The 19,033-nt window shown below is 65.2% G+C and overlaps 1 protein-coding gene across 1 annotated transcript; it reads right to left on the bottom strand.

The window, feature by feature from the left end:
* Positions 1-2,589: 2,589 nt before the first annotated feature.
* Positions 2,590-18,266, bottom strand: LOC128905734 (casein kinase II subunit alpha-like). The gene is made up of 8 exons (XM_054192206.1): positions 17,902-18,266; positions 13,589-13,724; positions 11,179-11,290; positions 9,330-9,431; positions 6,591-6,641; positions 5,444-5,503; positions 4,331-4,414; positions 2,590-3,534 (listed from the first exon to the last, which is right to left on the bottom strand). The coding sequence occupies exons 2-8, from the start codon at positions 13,687-13,689 to the stop codon at positions 3,499-3,501; spliced, it is 546 nt and encodes a 181-aa protein (XP_054048181.1). The 5' UTR covers positions 13,690-13,724; positions 17,902-18,266; the 3' UTR covers positions 2,590-3,498.
* Between the last annotated feature and the right edge of the window lie 767 nt (positions 18,267-19,033).

Here is a 19,033-nt window from a genome sequence, read left to right as displayed (position 1 = left end):
CTTGGTGTTGGGAAGGGATGGAAATGTGACCCCCAACATGGGGGAAGGGGATGGAGAAGAGACCCCCCAGGCGTGGGGATGGGATGGAGATGAGACCTTGGCATGGGAAGGGATGGAGATGAGACCTTGGCATGGGAAGGGATGGAGATGAGACCTTGGCGTAGGGAAGGGATGGACGATGAGACCTTGGTGTTGGGAAGGGATGGAAATGTGACCCCAACATGGGGAAGGGATGGAGAAGAGACCCCGGCATGGGAAGGGATGGAGATGAGACCCCGGCGTGGGGATGGGATGGAGACGAGACCTTGGCATGGGGAAGGGATGGAGATGAGAACTTGGCACGGGGAAGGATGGAGACGAGACCTTGGTGTAGGGAAGGGATGGAGATGAGACCTTGGCGTGGGGAAGGGATGGAGATGTGACCCCAGCATGGGGAGGGATGGAGACAAGACCACCACATGGGGAGGGGATGGAGACGAGACCCTGGTGTGGGGAAGGGATGGAGATGTGACCCCAGTGTGGGGATGGGATGGAGAAGAGACCCCGGCGTGGGGATGGGATGGAGATGAGACCCCGGTGTGGGGAGGGGATGGAGACAAGACCACGGCGTGGGGAAGGGATGGAGACGAGACCTTGGCATGGGGAGGGGATGGAGATGAGACCTTGGTGTTGGGAAGGGATGGAAATGTGACCCCCAACATGGGGAAGGGATGGAGAAGAGACCCTGGCGTGGGGAAGGGATGGAGATGTGACCCCGGTGTGGGGATGGGATGGAGATGAGAACCCGGTGTGGGGAGGGGACGGAGACAAGACCCCAGCATGGGGAAGGGATGGAGACGAGACCTTGGAGTGAGGAAGGGATGGAGATGTGACCCCAGCGTGGGGATGGGATGGAGACGAGACCCCGGTGTGGGGAAGGGATGGAGACAAGACCACAGCATGGGGAAGGGGTGGAGATGAGACCTTGGTGTGGGAAGGGATGGAGATGTGACCCTGGTGTGGGGAGGGGATGGAGACAAGACCCCCGGCATGGGGAAGGGAAGGAGACGAGCCCCCGGTGTGGGGAAGGGATGGAGATGTGACTCCAGCACGGGGAGGGATGGAGACGAGACCCCAGCACGGGGAGGGGATGGAGATAAGACCCTGGCTCTGGGGAGGAGACGGAGAGAGACCGGCGCGTTCCCAGGCTCTCCGGGGGTGTCTGCGGCCGGAGGGGGTGACGGGGGGCAGCGGGCAGGGTGCTGCCCGGGACCTCACCTGGTCGTAGTTGTCGTGACCGTGGAAGAAGGGCTCTTTCCGGAAGATCATGCTGGCCAGCATGCAGCCTAGACTCCACATGTCTAAGCTGTAGTCGTACATCTGGAAAAGCCGAAGGAGAGAGAGAGAGGGGAGGTCAGCGAAGCTCCGGGAGCCACCGGGGGGACGGGGGAAGACGCGCTGAGCCCCCTCCCGGAGGACGGCAGAGAGCAGAGGGACGGTTTCGGGTACCGCCGCCGGCGGTTCCGCGCTGGGCTTTGCCCCCGGGACCGTCCCCAACACAAGCTTCGGGCCAACCCTGGACCGGCCGGGTCCCTCTGCCGAGAGCAGCCACCCCGAGGGCTCTTCGGAGGGTGGCACGTACTGGCTTTTATTCCCATTTTCCCCATTTTACTTCACCCCTTGGCACAGATTGAGCCCGGGATGGTTACACCGATCGCTTGACGAGCTTTCCGGCCAGCGTGGGCTGTCTCCTCGGCCCGCTCACGCGCAGCCGCGGGTTGCGACCCGCCGGGCACGTGTCTGGGTGCGGGATGCCAGCGCGTCTCCGCAACCAGCCCTCCGCTCTCGTGGGCCCCGCCGCCACGTACCTGATAATCTACCAAGAGCTCCGGTCCCTTGAAGTACCGGGAGGCCACCCGCACGTTGTACTCCTGGCCGGGGTGGTAGAACTCCGCCAACCCCCAGTCGATGAGGCGCAGCTGGAGGAGACGGGGAGAAAGCACCGTGGGCGCAGGGACCCGCGGCCACGCAGACCCCCAGGCCCACGACGACTCGCCCGCCGCCCTGGGCGCGTTTGCCACCGCCAACCTGCCTCTGCTCCGCTCTCGAACCCGCCGGGATCCCTTTGGACCCCAGGGGACTCGTGGCCCTCCCCAGCTTCGCTCGTTAAAACCTGCAGACGACGCCGGGTCTCCGGTCCGTCGGCCAGGTCGTTAAAATACCGAGTAACACCCGGCCCGGGACGTCCCCCGTGGGACCGCTGAGCGCTGCCTGTCGCTTTGATGGCAAACCACTGATAATTACTCTCTAATTGTGGCTTTCCAGCAGCTTTACACCCCGCCTCAGTAGGCACCCAGCACAGGAGAGACACGGAGGTGTCGGAGCGGGGCCGGAGCAGGCCCCGGAGATGCCGGGAGGGCTGGAGCCCCCTCTGCTGGGAGGTACAGGCTGAGAGAGCTGGGGGGGTTCAGCCTGGAGAAGAGAAGGCTCCGCGGAGACCTTCCAGCCCCTTCCAGGCCCTCAAGGGGCTCCGGGAAAGCTGGGGAGGGACTCTGGAGCAGGGAGGGGAGCCATGGGACGAAGGGGAAGGGTTTTAAACCAAAAGAGGGGAGATTGAGATTAAAAATAAGGCAGAAATTCTCCATGATGAAGCTGGTGAGCCCCTGGCCCGGGTTGCCCAGAGAAGCTGTGGCTGCCCCATCCCTGGAGGGGTTCAAGGCCAGGTTGGCCGGGGCTCGGAGCAACGTGTTCTAGTTGAAGATGTCCCAGCCCGTGGCAGGGTGGTGGGACGCGATGGCCTTCAAGGTCCCTTCACGCCAAAACCATTCGGTGATTCCGATTCTAAAACGCCCCCCAGGGCGCGTTTCCCTGGTTGGCTTACGCCAGAAGTCTCACTGGCACAGAGAGACACGACATCTACCGTCCACCAAGAGCCTCCCCAGCGGTTTTAACACTGATCTGGGGAGAAGGCAACGTTGCCGGCCCGGCTCAGCCGTCGGGCGAGCTCGGCGGTTAGGAGAAAACGCAGCCGGTTGGCCAGCGGGCGATACCAGGGCTGCGATGACGGGGAAGATTTCAAAGGGCACGGCGCCCAAAGAGCACGGCGGGGAGGGCCGGGGTTGGGGGGTGGGGTGTTCGGCCCCTCCGTTCTGATAACGGGGGCGTTCCCCGGCCACACGAGGCTTTGCCCCGTGCCACGGGGAGATGCCCGGCTCCCCCAGTCCGAGACGGCGCCTTTTTTGAAGTGCTTTTTATTGCGAGGTCCCAGCTGCCGGTGGCTAGAGAGGCGCTGGAAGAAATCTAAAGTTACATTTACGAGCCCCAAACAAATAAAGGGAATTTACTGGAGGCAGGTGCGGGTTTTATGGATCACCTGTATTTCCAAATCCCCCCCCTCCCTCCCCGCGCTGGGGTCGGCTGGGGCCCCAGATGGGGACGTCGAGGCAGGGCTCTCCTGCCCCGAATCCCGGCGCGGGAGGGGCTGGTGCTGCCGGAGAACCGGGCAGGATCACGAGGAATTCACTTTGCTGTCGAAACCGCGAGGGTCCGCGGCAGCTGGAGGCGGGATAAGGGTGGTTGAGTCCGTGCTGGGCGGGAGCACTGGGAAGGATTGGGGGTGAAAGTGAAGGGCCGGTTCTCTTGCTGGACAAAGGCTCTTTGCCGGGAGCCGAGCGGCCTCAGGGCAAGAAAGACATTGATTGAGGGGCTGGAGCGTGGCCAGGGAAGGGCAACGGAGCCGGCGAGGGGTTCTGGAGAAGGAGGAGAAGGGTCTGGAGAACTTGTGAGGAGCGGCTGAGGGAGCTGGGGGTGTTCAGCCTGGAGAAAAGGGGGCCGAGGGGAGACCTTCTCGCTCTCCGCAGCTCCCTGAAAGGAGGGGGCAGCCAGGGGGGGTCGGGCTCTTCTCCCAAGGAACAGGCCACAGGACAAGAGGGAACGGCCTCCAGTTGCGCCAGGGCAGGTTTAGGATGGATGTCGGGGAAAATTCCTTCATGGAAAGGGCTGTCGGGCGTTGGAAGAGGCTGCCCAGGGCAGCGGGGGAGTCGCCATCCCCGGAGGGATGGAAAAGCCGGGCAGACGCGGCGCTGAGGGCCGCGGGGTAGCGCTGGGTTTGGGCAGCGCTGGGTTAAGGGTTGGATTCGATGATCTAAAAGGCCTTTTCCGGCCTCGAGGACTCTGCGATTCTACGACCCTAAGAGCTCACGGCCTCTGCTCAGCCTGCGGCAGCGAGAGCAGGAGCCCAGCAGGGCACGGCTGACCCGCTCCCCTCCGAGAGGGAACCAGCCCCCCGCTGCCTGCAGCCTCCCCCTTTCCCCAGGGAGCTGGTCCCGGGGCCAGCGGGGCCCGGCCGTACCTTTCTGTGCTCGTGGTCAATCATGACGTTGTGTGGCTTGACGTCTCGATGCATGACACCCATACTGTGACAGTAGTCCAGCGCCTGGGGACAGAACGGGGGCCGTCAGAAAACCTCCCTCCACCCGACGAGGCGGCGGGATGGGGCAGAGCCCGCAGCCGGAGGCGGCGAAGGACGGAGCCTCAGGCTGCTGGGGGAGGGAGCCAGCCCCCCGCGGCAGTGACGCCTGTCCTAACAGCACGGCCGCGTTCCCCGGGGACCTCCAGATCTCGGCTCTATTCCAGATCCTGCGCAGTCGCCTCCGGCGCGGAGCCTCCCCGGTGTCCGGCACGTACCGTCACCTCTCCTGGGAGGAGACCACTAAAATCGGCGCTGCAGCCCCCATTGCTCCGGGCTTTCAGCCCCCCACCCCCACCCCCCCCACCTCCATCCCCAAAAATGACCCCTTGAAGCCCAGCCCAAACCCAAGAGCTGGAGCGTGACCGAGCGGCGGTGAGGGGACAAACCCCGTCTCCCTCTGCGGCCCCGCGCCAGCCCCACCGGAGGAGACACCGCACCGAAGGAGACCTCGTTCAGAGGCTGCCATGTCCCTGCAACGCCTGCTCCGACCGAAGGCCGGCAGACGGGACACTGGGGTCAATCCTGGTCGGTCTCTGCCGGTGGGAACGGCTGGGACAGCTAAGGAATGCTCTGGGAGAGGGTTTCCGTGCCCTCGGTCCCCCGCCCTGGCTGACCACCCGAGCGGGCTCCAGCACGGCCCCGGCCCCAACGGCAGCGTGCCACCAAGGCCACTTCCAACAGCAGGTCCCAGCGGAGGCCGAAGTCTTGCAGGAAGCCGGGGAGATAAATAAGGCGGCTTCTGCTTCTCAAGGACAGGGTGACCTCGCGCTCCGAGCCGCTCACCAGCGCACCCCACAGCCACCTGCCTCTGAGCCCAAGAAGCCATCCCACGTGGACGGCCGGGCAACGGTCCAGCAGGGCGTTAGTAGCCAAACGGGCTTCGCTCTCTCTCCCTCCTGCTCCCACACGCAGAGTCCCTCGGGGCGGATTTAGCAGCTTGGGGGAGGGTTTTCTCTGGGAGCGTGGATTTCCCAGCCGCTCCCGGGAGCTTACCTTTAGGATTTCATACATGTAGAACCGTATGTCAAAATCCGAGAGCGTCTGGTACAATTGCTGGAAGAACGGAGACAAGGAGCAGGTTAACACCACACGGCGCGTTTATCCACCGCTCCCGGCTGCAGGAGCCGGGCTCCTGCTGGAGGCACCAGCCGCCGGCGCAGGACGGACACTTGTGGAGCCGCGACTTCAACCCGGAGGCGCTGACCGGCCAGACGGCACCCGGGCACCTTTGTAGCCTCTCTGTACCCCGAATTTCCCCACCTGGCAACCGCCGGCACACCACAGGGAGAAGCCGGACTCTCCGTCTGACTAACCAACCTCCGGAGCGTCCGTGTGCCCTCCCCGCTTCCACCTGGGAGGGGACCAGGCAGCTCCAAACCCTCACCGAGACCCAGCACCGGGAAGGATTCGGTTTCCCACCCGGAGGACAGGGGATGAGGATGAGAGCGCGCGCCTCTCCGCCCTCGCAAAACCCCGAGGGCAGAGAGAAATTCCCCAAGCCAGGCCAAGGACAAGCCTTGGGGACAAGAATGGGGTGGGGTGGGGGAGGAAGGGCCGCATCGGGACTTGGCGTGCGTTAATGACCCACTGAAAACGCAACTCGGCAGCCACAGGCGAAGCAGCTGCTGGTTCACCAACTCCTCCAGCCCACCGCGATAACCCTCCTCCCCTCTCCTCCCGCTCAGCCCGGGCTCCAGGGACACCAGCCTCAACTAAGCCAAGGTTTCGGCCGGCAAATTGGCCAACGCCGCATTGCGAATGCAAGCCCGCGACGGCCAACCGCTGGGGCCGACGGGAGAGACCTGGGGATCCGCCGGGACCATCAGCGGACACCGGCACTGTACCCCTGGCCCTGCCCTTAGCTGGGAAACGTAGAGAAGAGCAGGTGGCCACAGCCCCAGATCCCCCGGCCCCTTGGAGGCAGCGGTGCCAGCCATTCCCGTGATGACCGTGTGCCTCTGGAACAACAGGACCGTTCCCTCCCCACCAGCAGAGCGGGTCGGGAACGCCACCGGTAGCCAGGGCGCAACGCCCGCTCTGCAGCAGGGCCCGGCTGAGCTCTCCCGGACACACCAGCGTCGGATTCGGGAGGTTGTCGGCAGCGGTGAGGGGGTGGAGGGGGGGGCGGCCGGTCGCTCACCTTGAAGTCTGTGTTGTTGACGTGCTCGAAGACCAGGGCAGGCGTCCGAGACTGCGGGGCAACGCCACCGGTTCCAGAGACAGAAAGAAAAGAGAGAGGTTTAGTCTTCTTCCTCGAGGCAGGAGGGGCGCAGAAGGGGGCAGGCAGGGGGGGCAGCGGCCCCGTGTCCGGCCCCGGGACCCCCGGCACCCCCACGCACCAGCTGCTCTGGGGAGCGCTGCCTCGCGTTTAGCGGCATCCGGAGGCGATGGGCGCTAGGCCTTTACACCACCGCGCGCTCTCCCGCTTCGCGCAAACCCATCCGACTCGAGACCCCCCCCCCACCTCTGGGCGCTGAAAGCTGGCTCGGGACGAGGTGGGAAGCAAAGGAGCTGGTTTCTACGACCGGCGCCTGCCGGCACCGCCGGAGCCGGTTACGGTTACACCCGGGGAAGGAGCTCCCCCGTCTCACAAAGGCTTCAGGGAAACTCGGGCAGAAAGGAGAAGGGGGCAGCGAGGGGAGCCGTACGCGGAGGAGGCACGCGGTCCGTTCCCGTCCCCCCGCCACAGGAGCCGAGCGAGCTGCTGCCGCGGGTCTCACGCCGCGGTTTTCTGGCTTGGTTCTGTAGGGCTCGACTTTGTAGGGCCCGATTTTGTAGGGCTCGGTTTTGTAGGGCTCGGTTTTGTAGGGCTCTCCCCACCCCTTCCCCTTTCCCTTTGATCTCCTCCTCCTCCTCCTCCTCCTCCTCCTCGCAGCGGGACGCAAGACCTTCCCGGGCAAGACTCCCAAGGTCTGCGTGCAGGGAGAAAACCCCCTCCACTCCCCCACCCCAAAATCCTCCGGCCCGCTGCTCCCCAAAACCGCTGCCCACCCCGACGCCGAGAGCCTGCCCCCCGGCCCCGTTCCCCGGGGCACGGCCCCGCTCGCCGGCCGTGAAATCCGCCCGCTCTCCTTTCCCCGCCGCGCGCTCTCTCTCACCCCAAACGTCACCGGCGGCGCGGATCCCGTCTGGAAAAGGGGCAGCGGAGCGACAGCCTGTCCCCAGGGCCCCCCGGGCGCTGCTATCTCCCCACAAACAGCTGCCTTTCGCGGTCCCGGCAGAGGATTAAAATTGGCTCCCGTACGCCCCGTTAATTCACCCTAACGCAGCTTTCTAACCGGGGCGGCAGGCGGCACGAAGTCACGGGAGGCCTCGGAGAAATTCAGCCGCGCCAACGCCAAACACCACGGCTTTTTATCAGCCTGCCCACGGAAAACTCGCCCTTCCGCTGCCAAAAGCGCGTTTCTCCGAGACCCTCCGGGTCCTGCCGAGCGCTGCCGGTGTCCTTGTCGTCATCGTGTCCCCCCCCCGCCCCGCCCCTGGCTCCGAGCCCGCCGCAATCCGGCAATCCTGCCCCACATCACACCGGCCGGCTCAGAAACCAGCAGGGACAGTGGGATACCCCGGCTCCGAGGTATCCCAGAGAAGTAAAAACCTCCCCTGGGCAAGAGCCGGCAGACCGGGAAGCGCCATGAAAGGGAAGATGATGGTTTTGGGAGGAGCGAAGGGTCTCGGCGCCCGGCAGAGCACCGAGGCACGAAGGCGGGAGCAAAGCATCCCTCTGCCTGACCGGTTTGACGGCGGCACAACCCCAACCTCCTCCCGTTCGCCGCCGATCCACCCACGTTGGCCGCCGCCCGGCCTTCTCGCCGGCCTTCGCCGAGGCGGGGAGCGTCAGCCGGCAAAACGGATCGCAGCCTGACGAGGCACGTGCCGAATCCAGCCAGCGTTCCCCAAGGATCGCGGGGAGATCCCTCCCACGCTGCCTCCGACGGACGTGCCAGCGCCCGGCAAGGCTCTCCTGACAAAACGCCAAGAGCCGGGTGGTTTGAAAGCCAATCGACCCACCGGGGGAGAAGGCAGCCCTTGCCCCCAGCCGCTTTTTCGGGACCGAGCGCTGTAGGCACAGCCCTTCCTCCACCTGCCACCGCCGGATCAGCCAGAAACACCTCCTTCCGTTCCTACCCTCTCCTCCACCGCCTCGGTATTGCCTCAGCAGCGCTCCGGCGGGGGAGCAGGCGCGGAGATCTCCCCGGGGCTGATTTCAGCTGCCGGACGGGTGCCAAGCGGGGCAGGGAGCCCGTCCCAGCTCAGAGAACGACTTAATCCAAGGGGCGGGAAGGGCTCCGAAGGACCGAGGTGTGTCCGGTTCTGGGCACCTCGACACGAGAGAGATCTCGAGGTGCTGGAGCGAGGGCAGAGGAGGGCAACGAAGGTGGTGAAGGGCCTGGAGAATAAATCTGATGAGGAGCGATGGAAGGAGCTGGGACTGTTTAGTGTGAGGAAGAGGAGGCTGAGGGGAGACCTCATCGCTCTCTACAGCTACTTGAAAGGCCGTTGTAGAGAGGTTGGGGCTGGTCTCTTCTCACGGGTCACCAGCGATAGAACACGAGGGAGTGGGTTCAAGCTGCAGCAGGGGAGGTTCAGGCTGGACATGAGGAAGAAATTCTTCCCAGACAGAGTGGTCGGACACGGGAACGGGCTGCCCGGGGAGGTGGTGGAGTCGCCATCCCTGAAGGTGTTTAAGAGCCGTTTCCACGTGGTGGTGGGGGATGTGGTGCAGGGGAGAACTCCGTAGAGTGGAGTTGATGGTGGGACTCAATGATCCCGAGGGTCTTTTCCAACCCAAACGATCCTATGATTCCACGGCTCCCCCCGCACCCCGCCTGCCGGCCGGGGGTGTCGGAGCTGCCCCCTTCCCCCCACGCCCCGTCCTTACCACAGGGTCTTTCACTATGTCCAGCAGGCTGATGATATTGGGGCCTCCTCGGAGATTCTCCAGGATTTTAATCTCCCGCTTGATCTTCTTCTTTTTCACAGGCTGCCAAGAGAGGAGACAGAGCCGGTTACCGGCGGACACCCCCCGCCGTCACGCACAGCCGGGGGAGGGCGGAGGAGGAGGAGCGCGCGGTTCTTCCCTCGTGCTACGGGAACCGCGAGGAGCGGGTACGTTCTCCAGGTCCCCCCAGCCCGCGTCTGGGTTGGGGCAGGGGGGGAGGTCTGACCCCCCCCGCTCTGCCCCCCCGAGGAGGGTGGCTCTGCCCTGACAGGGTCCCCAGCGTCACCCGGCCCCACGGGTGGGAGAAGGGAGGGAGCGTGATTCCACGCCACCCAAATCACCCCGGGGAACGGCGTCCCGCCGGCTCGTCCCTCCAACGGCGCTCCGCTTCCGAAGGAACCGAGGTTCCCGCGGGCGCGGGGAGACCGTTGGGAGATTCTTCTACCGCAGCGAAAAGTTTTAAAGATCAAGCTTCGTTTCTTCGCGTCCCGGCTTAAAGCCTTCGGGCGAAGCTTTGGAAAGAGTTACCCAAGAAAAGCAGAATCCCGCGAAAGGGCTGGAGCAGCCCAGCCCGCCCGCGCCCCCGTCGCCCCCCGGGGCTGTGTCCCCGCCGTCGGGACGGCTCTGACGTACCGCCAGGACCCGAGGCCCTCTCCCGCCTCTGAAGACGGGACGCTCTTTCTGCCTTTCGAGCTGCCTTTCTGCTTCTCCGGCGCGGGCCGGGCAAGGTAACACGGCAAATATATTAACGAGGGCATTTCTCACTCACCACCCGGCCCCAGCTTTTTCTTAACGTGTTATTTCTCTCGTGCTCCTTAATTGCGATACTCCTCCCACCTTCACCCTTCCTCTCGCGACGGCAGGATTCTTAAGGCCGTCCCCGTAGTCCGTAACTCGTGCAACCCTGTCATTACACAGGGCTTAGCGCGACCACAGAAATTAGCTTGCCACCGCAAGCTGACGAGCCTAAAGGCGGCCCGTGAGCCTAACGAGCGATGAGACGGGAGAAGCAGCGCTGCCGGCCGCCTCTCGCGTCCTGCCCGAGCTCCCGGGACAGGCGGGTGTCCCCGTGCTCATCCCCGGGGCAGGAATCGGCTCCCACTCACAGGGCTGAGCCATCAGGCGCCGCAACGACCTCCCGTTGCGCGACGCTGCCCGGCTCATCCCGGGAAAGGTCTCCGGGCTCCTCTTCCCTCGCTGGGCGCAGGGAGCGGCGCTCCACAAATCCAGCACGGGGATTTTATCAACTGGGATCAGAGCAAGCCGAGAGCCGGTGCTGAACCGGTGACGTCGTGACCCAAAACAGGCCCAAAGAAAACCCGCTCCCCTCGAGCAGCCGCAGTCCCGGAGCGCCGGGGACGTCAGGATGAGATCGCCACCCATCGCCACCTCGCAGCGGTGACACCAGCGGGTGACAGAGAGGGAGGGGAAAGGGGACACGGGCGCGGAACGTCCGTAGGAGGCTGGGCACGGGACTCGCCTTCTGCCTCCACCGCAGGATTGCAATCCCCCGCCGCCCCGCTGCCGTCTCTGGTTTGTGTTACCCAAGCCAACCCGAGCCACGAGTTCCCCCAAGACAACTCCGCGCCGGCAGCCAAGCCCATCCCTGCCTCCGTAACTCCGGTTTGCTCGGGAAGGAGACGAGCTACTAGAAACTTCTGCCTTGGGGGACCGATGTTTTCCCCAGCCGAGATAAAGATCGCCCCAATCGCCACAGGGGCGAGGGCAGGAAGAGGTGAAGACGCGGAAGCGCTGGCAGCGGAACAGCCCCGCGAGCAAACACACCCACCTTGAGGATTTTCACAACCACTTTCTCGTTGTTGGTGATGTTGATGGCTTCGAAGACTTCACTGTATTTGCCCCGGCCGAGTTTCCGCACGAGCTGATAGTCGTCTTGGTTGCTGTTGGCGAAAACAGAGAAATAAAGGGATGAGGAGGTTGCGGGCGGCTCGAAGCACAGCCCTGTTGGCTTTACAGACAGCGCTTCTCCCACGGGAAGGTCACGATCTCGGGGCGGGAGGGGGGGGTCAGAACCTACGGAACCTGGAGCGTACCGCGGTGCCGAGGGACGGAGAGAAGCGGAGGAGGGTGCAAACCGACCGCCGACCCCCTCCCCGGCGAGCACGGCCGCAAGCGCCACCGGCAAAGCGCCGGCTCCGCAGCTCCCCGGCGGACACCGGACCTCGCAAGGCGTCACGGGGAGCTCGGGGACAGCCACCCCCCGCCCCCACCACCACCACCACCACCCCCCCCAGCGCTGGCACGCACCGCAGCCCCGTCGGCAAACCCCGCCGGCGCGCCGAAAACGCCTCCGCTGCCTCCCTCCCTCGGCTCTCCTCCCCCCGGAGGCGATGCCTTTTCCGCCTTTCCCTCGTCCCCGTTACGAAGGGGAAGCGTCGGGCTGCGAGGACCAGCTCCCCTGGGACCCCAGGGCCCACCAGCAGCCGGTTACTGGCAGAGACCGACGAAACACTCAACGTAAAAATTCCCCTGGGACACCCCCCGCCCCACACACACACCCCCCCCCCCCCGGCTTCGTAGTGAGGTGTAAAAGATCTCGTGCTCCCCCCCCCCCCGTCCCCGGGATTCGTCAAAATAAATCCTCCGTACGAGAAATCAGAACAAAGCGACTCTCGCCCACGAAACCTCCCCGTATTTACGCCCGCAAAGGTCTGACCCGGGTCACCCGAGGGCACCCAAGGCAACAGCAGAAGCATCGGCAATTATTTCTGCCGCCGCGGCGGCGAGGAGGGCAGGCGCAGGGCCCCCGGGGATTTGATAAGGATGAACAAATTGAGGAAAGAAAGGGCGTTCCAGGCTGGGAAAGCTTGACTTCACAAATTGCTAATTACCGGAGACAAGACAGGAGGTGACCTGTCAGCACCCGGAGGAAAATGAGAACCGGGACGGGGCAGCGGAGCCCCAGCGCAGCCCGAGCGGCGGCCGGGGGCCGGGGCTGCTCCGTTCCGTAAGCCGAGGTGACGCTCGGCAACCGCCAATAACGGGAGCGTTACAGATGGGGAAGGATTAACTCGTCTTCGCTAGGAAGCAGACGGGGTCAACACTAGGGAAAACATTCACTGCAAGGGTTGTTTGGGTGAAACACCCCCCCCCTCCCCGCCGCCCCCCAGAGATGCTCGCGGAAGATGTGGAATTACCCTCCCGGAGAGGCTGAGGGCTCCCCAGGGCTCTCCGCCCGGCGCGGGGGATTTGGAAGTGGATAAAAAGCTTTTCGTTTCTAGGTCACCGGTACCAGCGACCGGCGGGGTTTGGGCAGAGAGGAGGCAGAGCACCGGGGAGGGCTTCTAATCCGGCCCCGGCGGTAGCCCCGCTGCCAGCTGCCAGCCGCAGGCCGGGAACGCATCCCTCGGTGTCCCGGCCGACGCTGCGGCCTCAAAGAAAAGACCCGTTTTACGGATTTTTACCGCAACCACCCAACCAAGAGCAGGCTCCGTCCCCGGCGGGCGGCGTTCCCTGAGCCGGCGGCGGCGGCGGCGGGCGCAGGGCTGGGGAAGGACGACGCTCCCGAGCAAGGGAGCGTTTCTCGCGGACGAGCGCTGCGTTAATACCTACACGTATCATTACGTACAAACCCATCGACCGGTCCTATAAAACCATCAACCGGCCGCCTCCGTTTCAAGTTCTCCGGGACCCGAGTCCTCAGGGGAACTCCAAAAAAAAAAAAAAAAAAAAAAAAAATAATAGCCACGAGACTTTCACCTTCATCCTTTCAAGCCCCCCCCGCTTCGCTCCAGGACCGTTCCCAAGCTCCCCGCCATCGTTCCCCGTCATTCCCATCAGCGCCCTGGGGACACCGGGGAGCGGGAGCGCCGAGGTTTTGTCGCGGCCGCCCTTCCCAGCGATAACAAGCCGAACCCTCATCACGCTGCTTTAATTAAGCGCTCGCTTGCCTGCTTTAAAGCCGGGCGCCCCGGCTCGATTTTAAACGCTTAAATACAAGCGGCTCCACTCGCAAAGCTGCCGCGGAGCCGCCGGCTCCGGCCCGGGCCGGGGGGAATCGGGACCCGCATCCCACCGCAGGCCCCGCCGCCGAAAACCGAGGTGGCCTTGTCGGCTCCGCTGGGTGCCGCGGTCGCAACGGGGAGGAGGAGCCGGGGGTGGGGGGAGGCTCGACGACCTGCCTTCGGAAAGGCGCCCGTCCCCTGCCGTGGGTCCCCCCTCCTACCGCCCAGGCGTACCCCCATTCCACGACGTGCGACTCGTAGTCCCAGTACTCGCGGGGTCTCTGAGTGTTCACGTCCGCATAGACCCTGGCCCGACTCGGCACTGGCCCCGACATGCTTCCACGGCCAGAGGCGCAGTGCCTCAGTCACCCTAAAAACACAAACACACATGAGTTGGGGTGAGACCAAGGCACACTGGAGAGAGAAAGAGGAGGGTGAGGAGGGGGGGGGGGGTGGGGGGTGGGTTTTTTTTTGCGCGGGGGGGGTGCCGAGCGGAGCCGGAGGGGGACGCCGTGCCCGAGCCACCGGCCCGGCGGCGCGTCACCGTTGGGAAGCCGGCTCCGGGCTCCGCAGAGCCGACGGTGGGGTCCCTTCCCAGCCCAGTCCTGTCCCCCCCACCCCCCCCCCCCCCACCCCCCCCCAACCAAAGCGCTCGGCCCACCATTTAGCCGACCCCCTCGGCACTCCGGCTCCCAAGGGTCCCCGCAGCGGCCAGGAGCCGTGGGTTCCGCCCCGAACCCGCCAGCTTCGGCCTCCGGCTGCTTCCCCGGCGGGAGGAAAATGGTAAAAGGGAGACGCCGACAGACAAAGGTGGCATCTCCCGAGACGGGGACAAACTCCACCGCGCCGGGGGGCTGGGGGGGGACACGACACACACGGCCAGGGAGACGGAGAAAGCTGGGGAAGGAGCTCTGCCCGCCCCAGGGACGGAGGCAGCTCTCGGCACCCGGCACGAGCAGGGCTTCGAGCCGGCCCTGGCAGAGGCCAAGGAGCCCCGTGCCAAACCCCGTCACCTCCCCAAGGACGCAGGGGACGGAGCTTTTCCATTCCCCGACAACCGGGAACGACGGGAGCCGCGCGGAGCCGCAGCAAGAACCCGACCCGCTAGGCCAGCAGCTCTCCAGGAGCCCACCGGTCCAGTGAGACCACACATGAGCCCGCTGGCCCAGTGACACTGCATGTGAGCCCACCCGCCCCAGTGACACTGCCTGGGAGCCCACTGGTCCAGTGAGACCACATGTGAGCCCACTGGTCCACTGAGAGACCACACGTGAGCCCACTGGCCCAGTGAGACCACACGTGAGCCCGCTGGCCCAGTGAGACCACACGTGAGCCCACTGGTCCACTGAGAGACCACACATGAGCCCACTGGCCCAATGAGACCACACGTGAGCCCACCGGTCCAGTGAGACCACACGTGAGCCCACTGGCCCAATGAGACCACATGTGAGCCCACCGGCCCCAGTGAGACCACACGTGAGCCCACCGGTCCAGTGAGACCACACGTGAGCCCACTGGCCCAATGAGACCACACGTGAGCCCACTAGTCCAGTGAGAGACCACATGTGAGCCCACCGGCCCCAGTGACACTGCCTGGGAGCCCACTGGTCCAGTGAGACCACCCATGAGACCACTGGCCCAGTGATATAGCTTGTGAGCCCACCGGCCCAGTGAGACCACACGCGAGCCCACTGGCCCAGTGAAATCACATGAAAGCCCACTAGCCCGGTAAGACCATGTGTGAGCCCACTGGCCCAGTGAAATCACATGAGAGCCCACTAGCCCAGTGACACTGCATGTGAGCCCACCGGCCCGGTGACACCGCACGCTCTCCCCTTGCTGGTGGTCCCTCCGGAACGTGCCGCGGGGCAGCCCTCGGGACGTGCCGGCGAGCCAGAACCCTCCAGGCACAACCGCACGGCAAAACGTGCCGCATCGACCAACTGGGCCACGGAGGAGAGGGCCAAGAGTCCCGCTGCGAGCCAGCCCAGCTGCTCGCCCTCCTCCGGGCCAGCGCCCGGGAAAGGGGATACGCAGCCGCGGAGGGAACGTTTGGGCTGGCAAACGCAAGCCGGGAAACAGGGGCGGGTACCGAAACGCGGCTCCCCGCCGAGAGAAGGGCAGGACGCGGCGCCGGCAGACAGACGTCCCTCGGTCGGCACCGATGGCTGTCCCCGTCCTCCCGCCGCAGCGGGAAACCAGCCCCGCAGCCCTTCTTTTACCCAAACCAGAAAATATTCTGACGCAGCGGCGCGGGCCCTGCTCCCGCCGTAACCAAATGCCCCGTCGTCGACGGCCCGGTCGGCGTATCCGTAAATCGAGAGATAGGCGCGCCGGCCGGCCAGGAGCCCCCGCCATTTCCGCAGCCCTTTTTTTTGCATTTTTTTACCAGCCTCGGCGAGGGTTAATAAGCGTCTCGGAAGGTAGATGCTCCCCAGATGGTAGAGCCGGAGGGAGGCAGCTGCCAGCAGAGCTTGGACCAACAGGATCGGGCCCCCCCCCACCCCCCGCCTCCCGCCCCGGGTGCCGCAGGGGGTTGCCGTCCGCTCGCTGGAGCGAGTGGAGCTCATTAATCCAGGAAAATAAAGGAATTGGCTGCCAGGTTAACGGGCGCCACCAGCCCAGGCAGCACCCTGCGGCTCGGAGCGGGGTCTGGGGAAGGCGGGGAGGGATAAAAACCACTCAGAAAGTGAAAAACGGAGAAAAATCCCGCCAGGGTCCCATCGGCAGCTACTCGGTGAAATGCGTGCGCGCGGATCCCGGCCACGGAGCAGAGACGTTCCGCTCGGCAGAGAGTGAAAATCGGTGACAAGCGGTGTCCCTCCGGGGTCCGTACTGGGACCAGCACCGCTCAGTATCTCCAGCAACGACACGGACGGTGGGACCGAGGGCACCCGCAACCAGTTGGACAACGACACCGAGCTGTGTCATCCAGAGGATGTCACCCGGAGGGACCCGGCCCAGGCTGGAGAGGTGGCCCCCTGTGAACCTCCTGGGCTCCAACCGGGCCAAGTGCAGGGTCCTGCCCCGGGGTGGGGGCAGCCCCCGGTGCCAGCCCAGGCTGGGGGTGGGGGGATGGAGAGAAGCCCTGAGAGAAGGGCTTGGGGGGGCTGGGGGAGGGCGGGGGGAAACGCTGCCCATGAGCCGGCAGCGTGCGGTGGCAGCACAGAAACCCCCCCGCAGCCTGGGCTGCATCCCCAGCAGCGTGGGCAGGGGGGCGAGGGGGGGATTCTGCCCCTCTGCTCCGCTCGGGGGAGACCCCCCTGCAGTGCTGCCTCCAGCCCCGGGGACATCGGGAGGACACGGAGGTGTCGGAGCGGGGCCGGAGGAGGACACAGAGATGCCGGGAGGGCTGGAGCCCCTCTGCTGGGAGGACAGGCTGAGAGAGCTGGGGGGGTTCAGCCTGGAGAAGAGAAGGCTCCGCGGAGACCTTCCAGCCCCTTCCAGGCCCTCAAGGGGCTCTGGGAAAGCTGGGGAGGGACTCTGGAGCAGGGAGGGGAGCCCCGGGACGAGGGGGAAGGGTTTTAAACCAAAAGAGGGGAGATTGAGATTAAAAATAAGGCAGAAATTCTCCATGATGAAGCTGGTGAGCCCCTGGCCCAGGTTGCCCGGAGAAGCTGTGGCTGCCCCATCCCTGGAGGGGTTCAAGGCCAGGTTGGACGGGGCTTTGGGCAACCTGGGCTAGTTGAAGATGTCCCTGCCCAGGGCAGGGGGTGGCATTGGGTGGCCTTTGAGGGTCCCTTCCCACCCAAACCATTCCGTGATTCCTGGTTCTATGAAAAAGAAAGTTGTCCGGAGGCAGGAAGCCTCTCCAGCCGCTCTGCGCGCCGCGGGGTGCTGCCCGCACCCAGCAAAGATCCCAGGGAAGGCACGGCAGGGTCAGCACACGCTCGGAACAAACCGGGATAGCGCAGGGCCGCGGAGAAGGAAGAGCCAAGGCCGACGGCTTCAAAGAGACTGTGCCGGGGCACAGGCGGACGCGGCGTTCCCGATTATCCTCCGGCAGCGCGGCGAGGGAGACGAGCCAGCACCGAGAAGGCCAGCTCCGTCGGAGAGGTGACGTTTGTGCTGCGGCATTGCTGGCATTGCGGATGGGGGTGAAAAGCGCTGACGGGGAGAAGAGAGCGACCGCAGAGTTATTAGAGAGGGAGAAAAAAATAGCCGGAACGTCGCTCGGGGCACGAGGGAGCGGCCAAGGACACGGGCACAGCACGACCCCCCAGCTCCACGCCGGTGACACGGAGAGCAATCGCAGGGGCGGCGAACGAGCCGCGGCTCGGGGCTGTGGCCATCCCACCTTCCCGGGGCCGGGGGCGACTCCGCGGGGAGCAATTCCCCGCTCCCATCCAACACGGCTCAACGCGACGGCGCCCGGGCGTTCTCCCCTCCGGCCCCTCCGCTCCCCGTGCCACGTTCCCCGGCGCCCGAGGCTTTCGCAACGCGAGGCCGGCGAAACGAGCCGGGGATCCCCGTCATCCCACCCCACTTTTCAAATATTTTTTTTTTATCCTGAAAAGCTCGGGGGGGGGCGGGGGGAAAAAGCCAACCTCTCTGTCGCGTGCTCATTTCCAGGGGGGGTTTTTGCCTCTAAAGGCTTTTAACGGAAGCGGGGCGCTCGCCGGCAGCTTTCAGACCCGTGTCGCCCCAGCCTCGGAGACGTCGACCACGGTCGGGGGCTTCTCCGGTTTTCTCACGTTTACCACTTTTAGCTCAAAACCGCCGGCGGCAGCTCGCCGGCTCCCTGCGCTTCCCCAGCGCGACGGTCGCTCCCGGCTCCCCTCCGCAAGAGGCGAGATCCGCTGAGGGTTTTTAAACGCGGACGCCAAAGAGACGCGGGCCGCGGCATTTGGTCTCTCTCTCTCTAAAAGGGCGACGTCCTCCGTCGCTTTTCGGTAGGGCTCGGCGCCATCCCTCCTCCTCCCCGGCGGCACCACCGAAACGCAAGCCGCGTTACGGGAGAGGTGCTGAGGTGGAAGGAGCCCGCGCAGCCCCCCCCACCACGGTTCAGCCCCCTCTGACGAAGCGCGGGCGGGACAGGCCCTTCCCCTCAGCGCAGACACGGATCCCCCCAGTCATCCCTCTGAATCCCGTAGGAAAAGGGGGCTGTGGGTCACCACGTCCCCCCGCCGCGGCCGCTACGCCACCCCATCGAGTGACACGGCTCAGGAACGGACCCGGGCGGAGGAAACCCCACGGGCCACCAGCATCCCGCCCGTGATGCTCGCTTCCAAGGGGAGCCCCACCTTGGAAGCATCCCGTATCCCCAGGCAAGCTCAAAGGCCACCATCATCCTCCCCAGGAAGCCCAAAAAAAGCGTCCCCGGGACACGCTGGCTGGAGTCCTGCGGCCGCCGGTTGCTCTCCACCAGGACGGCACCGTCCCCTCTGCCCGCTCCCCGCTCCCCGCGGTGAGACGCCGCCCGGTCTCCCCCCCAAAGCCCTTCCACGCACCTCTCCCGGTTGGGAAATGCCACCCATCCCGTCCGACGGCGCACCGCTGCCCTCCAGCTGGCCCTGGTTGACCACCGGTGGCCGGGGGAACCGGCACAGCCCTCGCCGAGAGCCTGAAACCCTCCCTGAGCTTGTCTCCCCCGCGAGACAAATGCCCAATCTCCAAATCCCTATTGCTGGGCTTTTCCCGCTGGTCGGATGGCCGGCTCTCTTCGGCCAGGACCTTTGA

The sequence above is a fragment of the Rissa tridactyla genome, chromosome 2, assembly GCF_028500815.1.
Source record: "Rissa tridactyla isolate bRisTri1 chromosome 2, bRisTri1.patW.cur.20221130, whole genome shotgun sequence".
NCBI classification, from domain to species: domain Eukaryota; kingdom Metazoa; phylum Chordata; class Aves; order Charadriiformes; family Laridae; genus Rissa; species Rissa tridactyla.
The sequence above is the reverse complement of the archived record's forward strand: the minus strand, read 5'-3'. Positions and strand labels throughout refer to the sequence as shown.

Coding starts and splice junctions, on each gene's coding strand:
- LOC128905734 (XM_054192206.1), bottom strand. CDS start 13,689: ATGTCGGGGCCAGTGCCGAGTCGGGCCAGGGTCTATGCGGACGTGAAC. Junction 5,504..6,590: donor TCAACAACACAGACTTCAAG/GTGAGCGACCGG, acceptor CCGTTCTTCCAG/CAATTGTACCAGACGCTCTC. Junction 3,535..4,330: donor TTGACCACGAGCACAGAAAG/GTACGGCCGGGC, acceptor TCCCGCCTCCAG/CTGCCGCGGACCCTCGCGGT.